Below are 19,786 nucleotides of genomic sequence, written 5' to 3' on the forward strand. Positions count from 1 at the left end.
AAAACGTGCGGGGCGGGTCCCAGGGCGGAGCGGGGTCTCAGGGCGCCAACAGGCCATGGTGCGGCGAGCCGCGATGGCTGTGAGTCAGGTCCTTCTGCCTTCCACGTATCTAAGTCCCCTCGTTCCGCACTCCAGCGCAGCAAACACTGATTGCTGGGCGCACCTTCGCAAGAGTCCCGCCTCTCCCCGCAGGCATCTGGGTCTCCCGCGGTTCGCCAGAAGATGGATTTCAGGGTGATGGAGAGCTAATCTCCCCTAGGTTTGGAACAAAAGCCCCTTTCCCCCGCCACCAGCCAGATCCACGCGCCTCCACACCTCATCCCCTCCGATTTCGCTGGGTGCGAGGCAACAGAACAGCCTTTAACCTCCGCCGCCATCTTTTTCAAACTTCCCAATTTGTACTTCTTAATCCCTTCATTTCAGTCAACTCTACTGAAGTCTAGCGCCGCCGGGAGGTGCACGGAAAGGGCGCCCAGGCCTCCGTCCGGTGCGCGGTGCGTGCGTCCCGCGGAACCAGGCGCGCGAGGGCTGCGTGGCGGGGACAGGCGCTGGGCGGCCGCCGAGCTCCAGGCACCGCCATAGCCGCGTTCCGGGCGTCGCCGCCGCGGCGTCCCCCCAAATTGTACTTCTTAATCCCTTGAATTCAGTCAACTCTACTGAAGTCTAGCGCCGCCGGGAGGTGCACGGAGAGGGCGCCCGGGCCTCCGTCCGGTGCGCGGTGTGCGCGTCCCGCGGAACCAGGTGCGCGAGGGCTGCGCAGCGGGGTTGGGCGCTGGGCAGCCACCGAGTTCCAGGCACCGCCATCGCCGCGTTCCGGGCGTCGCCGCCACGGCGTCCCCCCAAATTGTACTTCTTAATCCCGTGAATTCAGTCAACTCTACTGAAGTCTAGCGCCGCCGGGAGGTGCACGGAGAGGGCTCCCGGGCCTCCGTCCGGTGTGCGGGGCGCGCGGCCCGCGGCGCCAGGCGCGCGGGGGCTGCGCGGCGGGGACGGGTGCTGGGAGGCCGCCGGGCTCTGGGCGCCGCCGCTGCGGCGGCGTCCCCAGCGTCCCGGGCCGGGCGGCCTGCGGGGGCGGCGGAGTTGCGAAAGTGAGTGAGTTTCCCAGAGTTTCGCCCGGAATGGGGTTCAGTGCAATCGGAGCCGACGCTCAGCGCACTCCGGAGCCTTTATCTCCTTCCTGCCAGTGAACGCCGGCCAGGTCCTCAGCCGCCCCTTCCTCTCCGGTTCCATCCTCCCTGCAGGCGCGTGTGCTCGTGTCTCCGCCCGTTTCTCCATACCTCAGGCTTTTATGGCTTCCCCGACTGTCCCCGTGGCCTTCTCCTTCCCCCCAGCTGTGGGCATTTCAGTCCACCAACTTTCCTGTGATTCTGGACGATGTCCGTTCTGACCTCTAGTTGTATTTTTGAAATTGTTGTGCCCGGCTGCAGGTTAGGTGTTTAACCTATGGCGCCATCTTGGTTCTTTTTTTTTTTTTTTTTTAATTTTTAAAAAAATTTATCAGGGTGACATTAGTCAACATGAACATACAGGTTACATGTGTGGATTATTAATTTACAAAATCTGTACATAGGACCATGTGCCCAGCACCCAAAGTCAAATCTTCTCCTGTCACCTCATATTAGGACCCCTTTCTTTCCCCGCCCCCTCCTTCTGACAACCACCACACTGCTGTTTGTGTTCATAAGTTTCAGTTTTACATTCCACATATGAGTGAAATCATATAGTTCTTAGCTTTCTCTGTTTGACTTATTTCACTAAAACAACCAGGCAGCCAACCAGATGGGAGATGATCTTTGCAAACAGTAGCTCTGACAAAGGTTTAATTTCCAAAATATATAAAGAACTTGTAAAACTCAACACCAAACAAATAAGCAACCCAATCAAAATGTGGGCAGAGGACCTGAAAATACACCTCTCCCAAAAAGACATACAAACAGCCAATAGATACATGAAAAGATGTTCAACCTCACTGGCAATCAGGGAAATGCAAATTAAAACTACAATGGGATGCCACCTCACACCTGTTAGAGTGGCCATTTTCAACAAGACAAGCAACAACAAGTGTTGGAGAGGTTGTGGAAAAAAGGGAGCCCTCATTCACTGCTGGTAGGAATGTAGACTGGTACAACCACTATGGAAAGCAGTCTGGCAATGCCTCAAAGCATTAACAATAGAGCTACCATAGGATCCTAGGAAGGTTTTAATGACAATAGATGAGAAGGAAGAAAACTGTGAAGACTCTTTGAATGAAAAGGGGACAGAAGAGAAAGAGAAAGGAGGGAGGAACTCAGTGGGCTTCCTTTTCTGTTCCTTTCACTGGGAAGTGACTTTCCATGGGTGGGAGCAGTTGCTGAGCCCTGTGGGAATAACGACCCATGTGGTTTGAGGAAATAATACAATGATGTGTTTAGGAGAATAAGAACACAGCATTTATTTAGTGACTTCTGTATGCCAGGTGTTTTTAAACACATCCTGTATAAACCCTAGTCTCAGTCCATTTGGGTCGCTATAACAGAATACTATAGAAAGGGTTGTTTATAAAGAGCAGACACTTATTTCTCACACTTCTGAAGTCTGAGAAATTCAAGATCCTGACACCTGCAGATCTGGGGTCTGGTGAGGTTCTAATTACTCATATGTGGCCATCTTTTCACTGTCACCTCACAGGCAGAAGGGGCCAAGGACTCTCTCAGGCCGATTTTCTAAGGGCACTAATCCCATTCGCGATGGTTCCCCCTTCATGAGTGTTATCACCTCCCAGAGCTCCACCTCTGAATACCATCATCTTGGGGAATTTCAACAAGGGAATTTAGGGAGACAAACATTCCATCTATAGCACCCTTATAACTAATTTGTGGAGTAAAGATTTTAAAAAGGAAACCTTTAGGTTCAAAGACCACAGTCAGCAAGGGGAGCCCAGGTTCAAAGGCTGGTCCTAGTGACCCTTAAGATGCTGTTTCTTTTTCCTCTGATTTCATTCTCTCACTAGAGGCCTGGTGCACAAAATTCGTGCATGGGGTGTGTGTGTGTGGGGGGGGTGAGTGTGTGTCCCTCAGCCCAACCTGCGCCCTCTCCAATCTGGGATCTCTCTCACAATCCAGGACTGCTGGCTTCCAACCGCTCGCCTTCCTGATTGCCCCTAACCGCTTCTGCCTGCCAGCCTGATCACCCCCTAACCACTCCCCTGACAGTCTGATTGACTCCTAACTGCTCCCCTGCCGGCCTGATTGCCCCTAACTGCCCTCCCCTGCAGGCCAGATCACCCCCAACTGCCCTCTCCTGCAGGCCTGGTCCCCCCCAACTGCCCTCCCCTGCTGGCCTGATCACCTCCAACTGCCCTTCCCTTGCAGGCCTGGTCCCTCGCAACTGCCCTTCCCTGCTAACCATCTTGTGGTGGCCATATTATGTCCACATGGGGGTGGCCATCTTGTGTGTTGGAGTGATGGTCAATTTGCATATTACCTATTTATTATATAGGATTATTGTATAGGATTGCCACTTTACCCCTGCCTTCCATGCGTCGTCTATGATTTAGTTGGGCAAAACTGTTTTGACTTTTTATTATCAAAGATACTCTCCAATTTAAGGAAAGTTATATGACATTAAATCCTATGGGTGCTTGCTTGTTACAGTTTTACAATTCAATATTGCAAAGCCATCATAATTCAAAGCACTGCTGGCTTGGTAATTCACTTCATTAACGGTGCTGCCCGAATAAAATACACAGCCAATTAGAAATAAACAAATCCTTGGAAAGTATGATTACACATTCAGGAAGCACAGAAGGTGAGGCATGTAGACAGAATGAGGGAGATGAAGGAAGGCAGTGGGGGAGGGGAGAAAAATCATATCAGGATAAAGAGGGATTTTATGAGCCCATATGTACTCTTTGCACAGTGTTTTGGGAAGGCATTTCTGAGAAATATTGGAGAATTAATTGTGGAACTTTCTTGTTTATATCTCTGCCTGTACACCTCCTGCTCCCTCACCTCCCATATCCAATTTATTTTGAAGTCCTGTCAGTCTTATCTCCAGAATGGATCTTACATCTGGTAGCTGCTCTCAGGCTGCTGGGCGGTGTGGTGCCCAGGGCCACGTCTGTATCCTCTCTTTCTGGGCACTCAGGACGGGCGCTCTTTTCTGACTCCCACCTTGTGGTCAGGCCGGGCATGTGACTAGTTCTGGCTGGGCTGGAGCATTCAGACCCAGGGCACGGCTGCATCCGGCGTCTTCCGCTGCAGCAGGGATGGGAGCAGGCTGCCGAAATGAAGGTGCACAGCTGCCCTGGGAAGCCGCCCAGTCATGCAGTGGGCATTTCATGAGCAAGTAACAGAGCTTTGTCATGTAAAACAACAATGAGTTGGGTATTTTTTTATGACATCATAGTCTCAGTGGCCATCATCTCTCTCCTAGAACCCTCCTAGCTTTATCACATTTTCTGTATCCTACTTCCTCTCATTTCATTCTTCTCTGTAGTGAACCTCTTAAAACATATGTTGGGTCACATCACTCTCCTGCCCCAAACCTTGCTCCTTATGCAGATAAATGCACAACATGGTTCACCAGGCCTGTGTGCTCCGGCCCCTACTTACTCCTAACACCCGTTAGCCTTTAGCTGTGAGACCCACCTGCCTTCTTCCAATTCCTCAAACATTCTGGGTTACTCCCCATTCTGGGGCCTTTGCACATGCTTTTCCCTCGGCCTGAATGTCCCCCTCCCCGTCCCCCAAACACACGCTTCCCAAAGTTCATCTAGTTCATTTGCATTATCCTTGAAATCATCACCTAAAGGATACCATCTTAGGGGCCCCTCAGTATGCAGGGGTCTCCCCATTACTCTCCTCCAAGGCACCCACTTCTGTTTTAATGATCCTAATCACAGCTCATAATTCTATACTATATTCATTTGTGTGGGTTTTTGTTTTGTTTTGTTTGATGTATCTTTCTCCCTAACCAGACTACTAGCTCCACTAGGGAAAGGGACCATGATTGCTTTATCCACCACCACATCCTAAGCCTCCTGTGCCTGGCCCCCTCCCCATATTAAGTTGTCTTTGGCAAATACCTTGAGGATGGTCAAATAAATGGATTAACAGTAGTCGGAGTTGTATGAACAACTTGAAGGCTAAGGAAAATGACCTGTTACACGTTTTTGAGCATTTACTATATCAGGCATGGTGTCAAGTGCTTCACATCCACTTCTATGTCATTGTACATGTCATGACAATAACACTACGAGGGAAGGACTAGAGATGTGGAAACTGATGATGCCTGGAGTGGTTCAGTAGCACGCACATGTCCACGAGTCTCATAGGTAGCCTGACTCCATAACCCCTTGCTTTTTTACTGTAGTTAGTCCTTATTGGAGGATACTAGAGGCCCAGTGCATGAAATTCGTGCACTTGGAGGGGGCGGTCCCTCAGCCAGGCCTGCGCCCTCTCACAGTCCAGGAGCCCTTGGGGAATGTCCGACTTAGCACTGCTGCGGAGGTGGGAGAGGCTTCCGCCACCACTGCTGCGCTTGCCAGCTGTGAGTCCAGCTCAGGGCTCTGGCTGAGCAGCACTCCCCGCCTCCCCCGTGGGAGTGCACTGACCACCAGGGGGCAGCTCCTGAGCTGAGCGTCTGCTCCCTGGTGGTCAGTGTGCATCATAGAGACCTGTTGTTCCACTGTCTGGTCAATTTGCATATTAGCCTTTTATTATATAGGATTTTTCCATTGATTTTAGATAGAGTGGAAGGGAGGGAGGGAAGGAGAGAAACATCGATGTGAGAGAGATACACTGATTGATTGATTGACTGCCTCCCACACGTGCCTGACTGGGGCCAGATTGAACCTGCAACCCAGGTACGTGCCCTTGACTGGGAATCGAACATGAGACCCTCCCATGCTGTGGCTGACACTCTAACTACTGAGAAACACTGGCCAGGGCCTTACTTTTCGATTGGGTTTTGTTCCAGCTCCAGTTTTTCAAGTTCATAAAGCAATAGCTATCAGGAGGTTGCTATTGCAAAAGGCCCTACTTCATGGCTACTATAATAATCAAAGGCCAGATTGACTTTGTATCTTTCTGGAGAGAACTGTTGATCTCCTTTGTCTGCATGCCTCCTACCAGCGACAGCTTTTAAAAATAAAGTCTGCTCACACACACAATGGTTAAACTCTTCAATAACACATTCATTGCACACAATAACCTCAAAATAGGAAAACATGAAAATGTAACATTTTCCAAAGGAGTTCTTTTCTTTTTGACATTATAGTGTGAGATTTTTTTCTTTAGACCCAACAGAAGTGAAAATATCAATTTCCTTTTCCACCGAGAAATCTAATAATGGAATACACACCAGACTTCATTTGAGCACACTTTAGCAATTAAATCTGGTTTCTGTTAACAGCATCTTGTAAGCTCTCATTTTAAATCAGCCTTTCTTTAAAATCTCTTCCGTGAAACAGCACCTACCTGAGTAAGTTGCTCCAGCTGACGGAGAGGTGCACGAATCTGCAAGATGGCTTCCAGACGCTCTTCAACAAGATGAAAAGGTAAGTTCTACACTTTTATATTCTAAATATTTTATAGCATGTTTGAAATCCTCTGGAACCTAAGACTGTGTTCCTGCTCAGGCCTGACCTTGAGCTTGGATGCTCCCGTGGGTGAGGAGGACAGGCTGGGAGCCAAACAGTGCGGCCCAGGGTCAGACCCTGGCGGCAGGGACTCAACCTGCCCTGGGTCCACATTCAGTGAGAACTCTGTGCAGTTCTGCAGGCTGAACTTCATAGGCCCTCAGTCTTTTTAAGAACCCTGTAAACACTCTGGACCTGATTTTAGAAAAATGCACACATATTGAAGTGCTTACAATCCCAAAGGGTTAGCAGATGTACCCCAAATCCCCGCTGTGGCTCACTTCCCCACACCTGCTCACAACCCTGTATTTCTAGAGTGTTCTGGACACCATCTTCTCCAAACTGGGGAAAAGGAGATCTAAAAGCTACAGAGCTTCAGGCATAGAAGTGCCTCGGTGGCCTGGGGTCAGAGGGCAGCGGCCCTGCCTTGCTCCTGTCACGTGGGAAGGAACAGAGGCTGACGTTGCTGGCCAAGAAGGCGCCTTTGGGGTGGGACCTGTGATCTCCCTGAAAAAACTCACCGCAGTTGCATTTTGCTGTGGGCTTGACCGACAAAGGTGGAAGGTTATTCAGGTGAGAGGTACAGCAGGTTTCCTCAGGCCGGTTCATGCAGGGGGCCCAGTGACCTTCCCTCCTCCATATTGTTATATGTTTTCTCTTTTCCCCCCTGAAAATCTCTCTCTCTCTCTCTCTCTCTCTCTCACTCTCTCTCACTCTCTCTCTCACACACACACACACACACACACATTTATTTATATTTTTTATTTATTTATTTATTTATTTATTTATTGTTTAAAGTATTACATATAGTAGTACATATATCTCCTTTCCCCCGCCCCATTGACCTTCCCCCAACCCCTCCTACCTCCTGTCGCATGCCCTCATCCCACCCCCCCAGTGTCTTGTGTCCATTGGTTGTGCTTATATGCATGCATACAAGTCCTTTGGTTGATCTCTCCCCCCCCCTCCCCAACACTCCCCAGCCTTCCCGCTGTAATTTGACAGTCTGTTCGGTGCTTTACTGCCTCTGTATCTATCTTTTTGTTCATTCCGTTGACCCAGTGATCCCACTTCTAGGAATATATCTGAAGAAACTAGAAACACCAATCAGAAAGGATATATGCACCCCTATGTTCATAGCAGCACAATTCACCATAGCTAAGATTTGGAAACAGCCTAAGTGCCCATCAGCAGATGAGTGGATTAGAAAACTGTGGTACATCTACACAATGGAATACTACGCTGTTATAAAAAAGAAGGAATTCTTACCATTTGCAGCAGCATGGATGGACCTGGAGAGCATTATGTTAAGTGAAATAAGCCAGGTAATGAAAGAAAAATACCACATGATCTCACTCATTTACGGAAAATAAAGAACATTTCTTCCTCTTTTAAATATATGCATAGTGTTTGTGGGAGGAAGGAGTTAAAAAGGCTGCCTGAAATCCATTCACCCCCTTCCCTGGGGGTGTGGGAGGTTGTGTGGAGAGAAACCAAGGTAGGCAACCTGGTCTAATCTCTTTTTAACTGCACCTCTGGGTTATGGGCTAATGATAGCTGCTGGGAGAAAGAGTCCTTATTGGTTGAGAGCCCCTAACAGGTTGTTCCCTGCCTTAGGGATTATTTACAGTAAATGGGACCCAGGATTTCTGAGGCAGGTCTCCTGGAGAGAGGCTCCTAGGCCATCCAAGCCTCTGGGTAAAAGGGGCATGTGCCGTAGTTTAAATGTTCCTGCTGTGCCAGGGACCCCACGGACCTCACTTTGAGACCTCACCTCCTGTTCTAAGCCACAGTGCATGCCCAGTGCAGGAAGACAGGACCAGGGAGCATCCTTGCTGTCCCAGGCTCCTCTCTGCTTTGTCTGAGACTCTCCACTGACTGGATCCTTGAAATCAGTAGGAAAGCCTGATACTGGGCGAGATCTCTGATTTTGATTAGTCTGGTTGGACAATCCAACCCTGTACGTTAGCTCAGTTTATTACAAAAGGATAGCCCTATTCCAATTTTTGTTTCCTTTTCCTTAAATTCCAGCCGATGGGCCCTAAGCTTCCTGGGGAAGCGGCCTGTGCTGAGGACCTTCCATTTGCCACACCTGACCCACTTTTCTCTCCGCACTATGGTTTTGTCTGGGTCCTTCTTTGCTCTGGGAGGCCAACCTACAAGGACTTTCATCTATAGGCTCCTTTGTGACCTGGTTTTCCTTGGATTTGACCCAGAGAGGAGCACTAGAAATTGATCAGAAAAAGGGAATGAGGAAAGAAGCTTTGTGGTGTTCCTCCAGGTCAGTTACATCCTTGACTGAAGGAAGCTGTTGCATCGTGAATGAAAGCCTCGACTTTTGTTAGATCCCCTCCCTGCTCCTCCCCTCCTCTCCCCTCCCCTCCCTTCCCTTCCCCTCCCCTCCCCTCTCCTTCCCTCCTCTCCCCTCCCCTCCCCTGGATTCTTTAGCTTAGGTACAGGCTATAAATAGTCCCCTGATACTGTACATGGATTTCCCTATATTGGGCCCACGCTTTTAGGGAATACCCCTTCTTTAAGCTTTTCTTAAATGACACAGTTTGGGCCATGATTCCTGTCAGGACCCTCACTTACTGCGCAGATGGCAAGCATGAACACTTGCCAATGCTTCTCTTCTCAAACAATAAATTCATTGGATTTGGGGGTGGACTTAAAGTAGCTCATGCATTATATATGGGGCTGCACATCTGTTTTGATCATATTGGAGCCATTTGTTGTTGTTTGTTGAGCTCTTTCTGAAATTTTTCCTGAGGAACTCAAATTCGAAACCTCTTGCAGATAAATGGCATCACGCCTCATGAAGAGTAGAACTTGGAAAAATTGCTCCTTGCTCTACCTTCCCCTGCGACAAGCCAGTTGCACTCCTTGCCCAACACATGAATCAGTGTGTGAAAGTTGCCTTTGACTCTTCAACCCTCTTTCTGACATGAACTATTTTTGTACCTCAAAGTGACAAAAGTCCTCAACGTAAGGCTGGTCCATAGCTGTGCCTTGGAGCAAAGCACTTGGGTCAGCATGGGGGGAGGGGGTGGCTGCGGAATTGTTGCATCCTGGAAGGTGTTTTCTAAGGCAGAGAATTTTACAGCTCTTTTATGCGCATCCACAGAAATGGTTAACTGTAGGAGGCTAATGAAAATGCCTGTGCATATGCCCTCACGTTTGCTCTCTCGCTTTTTTTCTGTTGTTTTGTGTTTGGTACTAAGACCTTTTCTGGGCTATTCTTGAGGGGACGGCTTTCCAGTACACACGCAGTTTTCAGCTGCTCATGTAATTAGCCTGCACTGGTATTCTGTTCAGCAAAGGTCCAGAGAGAGCGGGCACGGATTGCCCATTGTGGCGAATGTTGTTTTGCACACAGGAGACTAGTTTTTTCAGTCGTATTGTCATTATCAGGGTTGTGCGTTCTGCCGCCACTGCTGTTGCAGACTTACAGGGAACAATCAGGAAAGCTATTCAGTGTGTGGTGATAAAAAGTAATTTCATTTTCTTGGAAATAATTATGTAGCTCTATTTTTGTCACGGTCTGTTGAAGTCTTAGACTTTTCAGCCAATTTGTCCCCTTCGGATTGCTAACACAGAACTTAGGGAGACAGAGTTGTAGAGGGAGAGGAACAGTGCTCCCTTTCTCCGCTGGCCTTCTCTATATTTTTTAGTCAACAGTTGCCCTTCTGAGGAATAGGATACTATGTATCACCATTCTTTATTTCCTGTTTAAGGAGACTATGAACTCCAAAGGGCTTATTCACAATTATTCTATCCCTGGCGTCAATCACAGACACAGCATATAGTTGTTGCTCAGTAAGTATTTGTTGAATAAACTGATGGATGAATAAATATACTTCTTAAGTCTTCAAAGCATTTTTCACTACCATCTCTAATGGTAGTGAAAAAAGTATCTAGCTCTAAAAAAAGTATCCTGAAATCCACAAACTTCTATTCCTTTTTTGAAACTACTTTGTAACTTCTGTCTTTCTCATACTTTGAGTCTTCAGTTTTTCATTGTTTTCCTTCCTTATCCTTTCCTCTTGAATGTTTCTCTGAGTTTCTTCAACCCAATCTTTTTTTCACCAGTCATCTCACAGATAAAATATGATACTGTATTAAAGGTAGCCACCTTGGCACTGCTTATTTTCAACATGGCAAATGTTATTTGTAATTTTTTTCTGACTATATGTTTACCAAAATGATAATTGTCTGAATAACCAACCTTTCCATCTTAGACCACATTGCTTCAGACCAATGAACTGATTTTTCTTTTAAAAAATATAATTATTATTGATTTCAGAGAAGAAGAGAGAGAGAGAGAGATAGAAACATCAATGATGAGAGAGAATCATCGGCCAGCTGCCTTCTGCATGCCCCCTATTGGGGATAGAGCCCCCAACCCAGGCATGACTTCCTGGTTCATAGGTAGATGCTCAACCACTGAGCCACACTGTCCAGGCCAATGAACTGCTTTTCCTAAGAGCAGGTACTTTTAGGGGCTGACCCAGGAAATGAACTCATTTCTCCCCTCCTGGGTTTTTCTGCTCTGTGTCTGACCCTTTTTCTTCCTTGTGCTGCTCCTCTATTTTCCCAGATGATCTTAGATCCTGAGAATATTTACAATTATACTTGATGTCTGCCATTTGGTCAGGGGAGAGGAACTACTCTACCAAAATCTTCTAAAACACAATGTTATAACACAAAATTTTATTCTCTTTCATACAATGTTCAATATAGATATTCTTTCTCGATTAGGTAACTCTCCTAATATTGACTTAGGGATTCTGCTTCCTCCCATCTTACGTGGTAGCCATCTTCAGCAGGTGATCCCAGGCTTGTGGGCGAATGTGAAGATGCTATGGAGAAAGCACACACAGCTTGGAGGAGGCACACATCACTTCCATTGTTTGGAACTGGCCCACCTAGATGTTTGTGGTCATGTGACTGGTTTTGGCCAATAGAATGTGAGTGGAGTTTGTGTGTGGTTGGCATCGGGAACCGTAGTGCCTGGCTGGGAAGCTGCTTAAAGCAACAACTACATACTATGAAAGGAAGCACCAATCAGCAGTGGTGAACCAGATTCGTCTGCCACATATACAGGGTGTCCCAAAAAATGTAACACACTTGAACAGCTGATAGCTCAATTTTGAAAATGAAATGCATTTTTTAAAAAATATTTCTATTGATTTGAGAGAGGAAGGGAGAGGGAGGGAGAGAGAGATAGAAACATCAATGATAGAATCATTGATCAGCTGCCTCCTGCATGCCCCCTACCTGGGGACCGAGCCCACAACCTAGGCATGTACCCTTGACTGGAAATGAACCCGGGACCCTTCAGTCCACAGGCCGATGTTCTATCCACTGAGCAAAACTGGCTAGGGCTGACATGTATTTTAATAAACATTGCCTTTATAATTATTCATTTTTTGAGGACACCCTATATTAAATAGCTCCACCATTCTCATCATTCTATTGACTATAGGCCACTAAAGTGTTTCTTAAAGGTGGGAGAAAACATTTTTTTTTAAACAACAGCAACCTCATATCTCTTTTAAAAATATTTATTGTTGAAAGTATTACAGATGTCCCCCTTCGTTCCCACACCGACACTGACTCATTGTACACACGTGACTTCCGGGAAAGTGGAGCTGACATTTCACAGGTCAGTCAACCAGAGACAGGTTGTCATGGCGTTAGAGAACTGATTTGAGCTTGACAGGGATTACAGTGAAATGCCATTGGAACTCAACAAATTTCCCCAGAGAGCTATTCGTCGCAAAAACAAGAGGATATAAAAATCAGTAGTACAAATTCTCATAAAACTAGGAAAACCCTCTCGTTTTATGACACCTTGAGCTTACATAAAGATTGAGTTTTAGTTTTTCTTCTTCCCTTTTCTCTAAATTAAATACAGTTCAGTTTGTTTTTATTTAGCACCTTTCTGACTTTATAGCCAAAGCTTTAAAATAAAGAAAAGAAACGTTTAATGAAATGGAGTTAGACACCTGCTAACCCCAGGGAGAATCTTCTAAGTGCACTGCTCCTTTTAAAAGTTTAAAACAGGAAATCTTGTATTTCAGAGATCCCGAACTTCCTAGGGTAGCCTGATTATCACTAAGGAAGGAAGGAATATTCGTGCCATACAAGAGCTTTCTCCCTTTTGGAAATGTTTCACCATCTCTGTCTCTGTCTCATTCTCTCTCTCATGCACACACTAATTAAATTGGGGAATTCTCAGGAGCATACAGATAATGTTATTTATTTTGACAAGAATTTGCAGTTTGTTAAAGGAAAGATAAGATATGGCATTTATAAACAATCATAATTATAATACATCTCAACAGATGCAGGAAGCAGATTTTTCTTCACGGCTGAAATATGGCCTCATGGGTTCCCCACATCTGGGTCTTGCACACCACACTGGGTTAGTTATGTATGGAAAGGGATGATAGCTCATGACCAGACCACATTCTTCTTTTGCGACACCAAATGGACAAGGGAGTTACTAAAAATGGAGGGGAAGAGAGAAGCAATTCACACTGTGAACATGATCTGCCTTGTGAATGGCCTCTCTGGCAAAATTAAATGTAGCAAGAAAAGATGCTGTCTGTTAAATGAAAGGTGATAAACAAAATTCATCAGGTAGATGTGGAGATTCTATAACCCGGCAGAGTACAGGCGAGACATATGCCCCCTGCATACACAGTGTGAAACTACCACCGGGACCCAGTGAGGGCCCATTCCCTGTCTCAGCAGCAGAGCGTAAAAAACAAAGGTTCCAGGCAGGAGCAAATACATTGTGTATCTGTTAATGAGAATGGGGAGCTCAAACTAAAGAAAGGCACCAAAAAGGCCCTTTTGAATTTACTCCATAAAGGTACATGAAAACACAAGCTCACATAAACAGGATTAAAAATATAAGGAGGCAAGATAATTGAAATAATATCTATTTTTTAGGGTAATTGTTAAGGATTTAATTAAATAATGCATGAATGTGTTTACCATGAAGTGGCAATAACCAGTAACTGCCAAGAATGCCTATACCATAGCATTTGGAAGTTTGTGGCCTTTATGATTTGAGCAAACCCTCCCTCTCGCCTCTCCCAGCAGGCTGGTAAATTGTTTAGACAAACAGCTAAAGTCAAATACTGAACTCAGATTCCAGGGAACTACATTTTATAAAAGCCCTATTTATGGGTTTGCACAGGCATCTTTCTGCCAAACATTATCCTGTCTCAACAACACGTTAAGTGGCAGGAAAGGCCACAGCAGCACCGTGCTCACCATCGCTATTCTTTCCTTTTCCCTCGCCTACCAGAGGGGGCCACACCCTGGCTGAAACTGGAGCTCATCTGAGCTTGGCTCCTGGAGGGGATAGGAGTGACCCTGGGGAAGGCGGGGAAGACAGGAAGCCAATCTCCCCTGGTTCTGCCAGAACTGGGCGTGATAAGCAGCACCGCCACATCAGACAGCAGGCCACGGTGTGAGTTTGGCATTCAGGATCATGTTGATGTGTAAGGTAACACAGGGAGACGGTATAAAGTTAGCGTTACCCTGTGATAGGTGCACATTCGCCACTGGTTCACCTGCCAGCACTTTCGGAAGGATCAGTTTATTATCAGGGCCTTGTTTGGGGTGGCAGTGGGGGAGTGATTTGTTCTGATCTCAGGAAACAAAAGCAAGTAGTATCTGGAGAGCTCCCAAGAGCACCATGGCTGAGGGTGACCGAAGGGTAAAGATCCCTTTAAGGGCGCAAAACCCTGGACACAAAAGGTTGGTCAGGGTCATGAGCTCGCCTTCTCCATAGATTAGCCTGGACTCAAGCCATCCTACTTTGACAGCCTTTCATTTCATTTATAAATGAGTAGTTATGGAGGAGGATCGAGGCTCAGACTTCCTTCTCGCAGCTTTTTTTTTTTTTTTGCTGAAGCAAAGGGAAAAATAAGACGAGTATCCTGTAAAGCTGAATGTCACCATAGGGAACACCGCTATTTTTGATGTGAGGCCGCTCTTAATACAAGCAAAACCAAGCAGGCTCGCTCCCTGGATTGCTTAGGACAGGAAATAGGTACTTTACATCCAGGCTGCAGAGTCCGGAAAACCTGAGTGTGAGTCCTGGCTACCCTGTTTATTGGCAGGAAGAGCCTGGGCAATGCACTTCACATATCTGACCTCACCTTCTTCTATAAATGTAGGACGCTTGAAAGATGAAATACAGGGTGGGGCAAAAGTAGGCTTACAGATGTGAGTACACGAAACAGTTTATTCTGTATTATTATTTATTAACTAGAGGACCGGTGCACGAAATTGTGCCTAGGTGGGGTCCCTCGGCATGGCTGGCAATCGAGGCCTATCGGGGGGCCGGCCAGCCAGGGGGAGGGGCCTCAGGAGGTTGGCTGGCTGGGGAGAGGGGCCACGGGAGGTTGGCTGTGGGAGCACACTGACCACCAGGGGGCAGCTCCTGCATAGAGTGTCTGCCTCCTGGTGGTCAGTGTGCGTCATAGTGACTGGTCGACTGGTTGTTCCAGTCGTTCCGGTCATTCGGTCTTAACAGTTGCTTAGGCTTTTATATATATAGATTATTGTATTATTTTCCATACGATCAACTGTAAACCTACTTTTGTCCCATCCTATATTTATAAAGGCTGTAAAACTACACATATTACTCAATAGGCCTTTGATAAATGGTACCTATTTTATGTTTGCATTAAGGTTAAAGGGTATTAAACAGCAACGTTTTTAAGTTCTAAACAAGGCAGGATAATGGAGAGCAAAATGAATTCAGAGCTAGTTAGACTCACAGCAGTGAGTACAGGTAGGAATCTTAGAGACCATCCAAACTATTTATGCATAGCAGTGAAGGAACTGTGTGTGTGGCAGCAGAATGAAAACCAGAAAAGCTGTCCCTTGAAATTTACTCTTTTGAAAATGTTTTCAGACAGTTAAAGCTTTACAATATAATTGAAGGAGTTTATTGAAGAAAACCAGAAATATATATATATTTTAGGTCACTGAACATGAAACAAGAATCATCTTTCAAAGGCCATGGAAAAGGTGTTTGTCTTTGATTTTCCTCACCTAGCAAAGGGCCCCTCAGTTGTTGGGCTGTGTCTCAGAAACAGCAAACAGGGGAGACACACTGAGTAACCCGGACACTCGCTGCAGCTATCTGTTTTGCTCGAAAGGAGAGGGGAGTGAAGGATGGAGGAGTAGAGTATGAAATTAAGGATCATGCCATTTCCTATGTCCTGTCCCTCTCCCCAAAACTCCAAAGGTAAAGCTTACACAGAAGCCACTCCCACGAATAGAGAAGGACCCTTGCTGGAATAATTATTTTTAAGGCAACTGGAATAAATCTCATTGTCCTTCCCAGAGGAGAGCAAGAATTAATTATATAAGGTGGCCACCAAGTCTGGAAACCAAGCAAATCCTTAATTAGTGATTTATTGATATTACATTACAGTAAATGACAAAATAGGATTATTTGTATTTTTAGACTTTATGACCACTCTCTAGAATCTTTGGACTAGAAAAAAATTAAGATTTTGTTTTCTCCTTGTTGGAAAGCTGTCATCTTTAGTCTGGGCATAGCTAGTGCAACATGTTTCCCCAACCCCCAGGCTCCACTCCCTTTACCAACTATTTACTCACAGGAGAGAAACACTGTCAGCACCAACCTTTAGCAGCATTTTCAAAATATGTTACTTTTTGAATAAAAAGTAAACTATTCTTTTTTAAAAAAATATATTTATTGATTTTTTTTTTTTTACAGAGAGGAAGGGAGAGGGATAGAGAGTCAGAAACACCGGTGAGAGAGAAACATCGATCAGCTGCCTCCTGCACACCCCCTACTGGGGATGTGCCCGCAACCAAGGCACATGCCCTTGACCGGAATCGAACCTGTGACCCTTCAGTCCACAGGCCGATGCTCTACCCACTGAGCCAAACCAGTTAGGGCAAAAAAGTAAACTATTCTTTTAATCAAGTAATTCCACATGGTCTTTTTACATCTATATATATATAAATATATAAAACCCTAAGTGACCAGATGACCGGTTGCTATGACGTGCACTGACCACCAGGGGGCAGACACTCAACACAGGAGATGCCCCCTGGTGATCTGTGTGCTCACACAGTGGGAGTGCTGCTCAGCTGACTGATGTGAGCCAGAGGAGGGCTCACGCTGGTGAGCGCAGCTGCTGCAGCGCGAGCCTTTCCCGCCTCCATGGCAGTGCTACTGAGCAGAAGCAGCAGGAGCAGCAGGGCCAGGATGAGCAGCAGCAGCGTGGCACCTGGCCCAAGCTTGGGCTCCTCGCCGGCCGCCTGCCACTTCGCGCACTACTACATCCCCCGAGGGGTCCTGGATTGCGAGAGGGCGCAGGCCAGGCTGAGGGACCCCACCGGTGCACGAATCCATGCAACGGGCCTCTAGTCTATACATAAGATATGATCTTTTAACATTTATGTAGGTGAATATTTCTTTCTTTTTGAGGATTTACAAAATACCATGAGGTTTTTATTTTTCCACACAAAAAAAGAAAGGAACACCCATGATAGTAAGACCAGCAGTTTAAGTAGACCCTTCAAGAGCTCAGTTCCTGGTGCATGAAGTGATCTGACATCATCCTCTAGCTCTGAGCTCTGAGAATGGAAGTTCAGAGGCATAAAAGCAGTAAGTATCTGTAGGGAGAAAGGGAGGGAAGGAAACAGATGTAAAAAAAAAAAAATCTAATAAAAATAGGAGAAGCCAAATCCTTTCATTCCAGGATGTCTGAAAAGGAGAGGGAGAGATTCTATGGAGCATAGATGCAGAAAGGGAGATGTTGCTCTAACAAAAACAATAAATTGTGGATACAGTTGCTCAAAGTCAGAGAAGTGACCATTGTGAGTAATTGGCTTCAACCTCGTTGTCTACAGGGGGCATAAAACAGAGAACGTGGGACAAAGCCTGGGTTACATTCCTTGGCATTCTCAGGCCGACGGGTGCTTTGGTTCAACAGCCTTTAGGGGGTGGGGAGAACTAGAGACCACCACCATCATGGGTAAAAAGGCTACCACTATGGCAACAACATGATGGTAAAAAATCCGGTAGAGCTTGCGTTCTACACCATTTGAAATCCGGCATGTCCTCATTTCCTTGCGAAGGGCTTGACGCCTGTGCAGCGGCATCTTCAACATGTGCAGGTGCCCCCTTTTCCAAAAGGCAGAGAGGAGCCTCTTCAGGGACTCCTTTGACTCATCAATGCTCATATCAGTGCACCATTTAAACCAGAAAAGACACTGCAAGCTCCCTCAGCTAGCTTCTAACTGGGACATGGCACCACACTACACATACAATTGAAAGAACAACCAACCGCGTCTTCCTGGTCCTTCCACAGGGCCAGCTCAGCATGCTTCTTTGGACTGAATAAGGGTGATCTTGTTTGAGAAAAGCATGTAAACCTAGGGCCAGATGTTGTTAGTCTCCATTCAGAACATTGGTGGAGCACTCCTCCGTTCTTGTACAGTTCAAGAGGGCTTTGCACATCCTTGTACTGTCCTATCCTGGGAGCAACTGCTTCCGGTTTATCATCCTCCTGCTGGACCAACAGTTCACCAGTGACAACATCCGCCCCAGGTACAAGAGGTGGATTGAAGTCCAGGTCACACACCCTTCAGCTAGGAGGGTGAATCCAATGTCGGCTGAGACGATCTTTGAGTGTTTCAAATGAAATGTTCAGCGTGATCACTAGCTCCAGGTCACAGATTCTGGCTAGGGCTTCCGCCTGAACGAATGTGCTAGGAAAACCATCTAGTAGGCAGTGCTGATCCCGCCTGTTCTCCAGCTCCAACATCCTCAGGCGTGTGATCACGTAACCTGGAACCAAAAGACCTCTCTCTATGTACTGCTTTACCATATCACCAACTTCCACGTTGGCTTTGATGTTCTCCGCAAGTAGTGGCCGCTGGAGAGATGCTGGAGGCCAAAGTTTTGGGCGGTCCTCTGGCACATGGTGCCCCTGCCCAAACAGGGTGACCTGAGGATGAACACATGAGGGAGTTTGGAAGCCATTGCCTCTCTGAGGAGAGGGGCAGCCACTTGGGCAAGCAGATAGCAACCTTGGAGAAAACCCAGGAACTTTGTTTCTGTTGCCCCTGCTCCAGACACCCTCTACTCACGTGGGGCCGCCCCTGTGCTCAGGCACTTATAGGCATGTGATTCCAGGATTTCAGGGCCCAGCTGTTGACACTTACAACTCTCTCACATCTTTTAAATATGAGGATAGTTAAAACTGTCTCCACTGATAGGAGAGATTTAGAGATCTCCTACGAAACTTAGTGCAAGCTACTGTCCTATAACTTCCTGTGAAATCGTTAAGGAATGAAAGGTTGACTTGCATTCAGATAGCTTTTTGATAAGATTTGAATTTTCATAATTTGGAACACTGCCCTTGCATAGGCTAGGTGTGGTTTGAACCATACAGTATGTGGTCAGTGTGTATGCTTGATGACCTATTTCATGTAGTACCATTTCAAATGACCTAGAACAATAGAATTTTCTGAAAGGCGACATCTTAATGAGGTACTATAAAGATGGTAGTTAGAAGGCGCCCTTGTGCAGGGTGAAAAGCAAAGTGAATGGTAGACTGGCCCTACATGCTCTTCCCTATTTATTATCTTGGAGAGTACAACATGACCCGAATTACAGCTTAAAAAGAAAAGGTATAAATTATGGCAAAACTTCAGAAAACCCAAATGTGAGCATGGCACTTGATAGCCTGCTGACAAGCAGGTATTCCTAAGTTTTAGCTTGTCTGTCTGCCAGGAAAAACAATTTTTGGTTATATACAAGATTTTTCTAGTCATAGAATGATATATGACTTGTTTCTACTCAACTTTAAATTTATGTTATTTTCACTGTTTCTGAAAGTATACTCATACTTTGTCTTCTCACTTCTTACCCTTCAACTTACTTTGTTTTTTTGGTCAGCTTTTAAGAGTTTCAAATCTAGCATTTCTCCCTGTCCTTGGTATAGAGGTCAGAAAGAAGACGTTAGAGTTCCAAAATGGTGCTGGATTAAGTGGAAGCTACACTGACACTATTCTAGGACCAAACTGGAATTACAGCCAAAATACAGAAAAACCATCCTGAATAATCAACTGAAGACTAGATGGAAAGAACCC

At 46.2% G+C, this 19,786-nt stretch overlaps 1 protein-coding gene and 1 pseudogene across 1 annotated transcript in view; one reads left to right on the forward strand and one right to left on the reverse strand.

Moving 5' to 3' along the window:
• Positions 1-19,786, forward strand: part of ST8SIA6 (ST8 alpha-N-acetyl-neuraminide alpha-2,8-sialyltransferase 6) — a 144,263-nt gene that overhangs the window by 49,426 nt on the left and 75,051 nt on the right. The window contains exon 3 of the mRNA XM_054722717.1: positions 6,452-6,538. Within this exon, the coding sequence (XP_054578692.1) occupies positions 6,452-6,538 (87 nt within the window). The remainder of the gene's footprint in view (positions 1-6,451; positions 6,539-19,786) is intronic.
• LOC103292630 (adenylate kinase 4, mitochondrial-like) lies at positions 18,008-18,704 on the reverse strand (annotated as a pseudogene).

Source organism: Eptesicus fuscus, chromosome 2 (assembly GCF_027574615.1).
Source record: "Eptesicus fuscus isolate TK198812 chromosome 2, DD_ASM_mEF_20220401, whole genome shotgun sequence".
Taxonomy (NCBI): domain Eukaryota; kingdom Metazoa; phylum Chordata; class Mammalia; order Chiroptera; family Vespertilionidae; genus Eptesicus; species Eptesicus fuscus.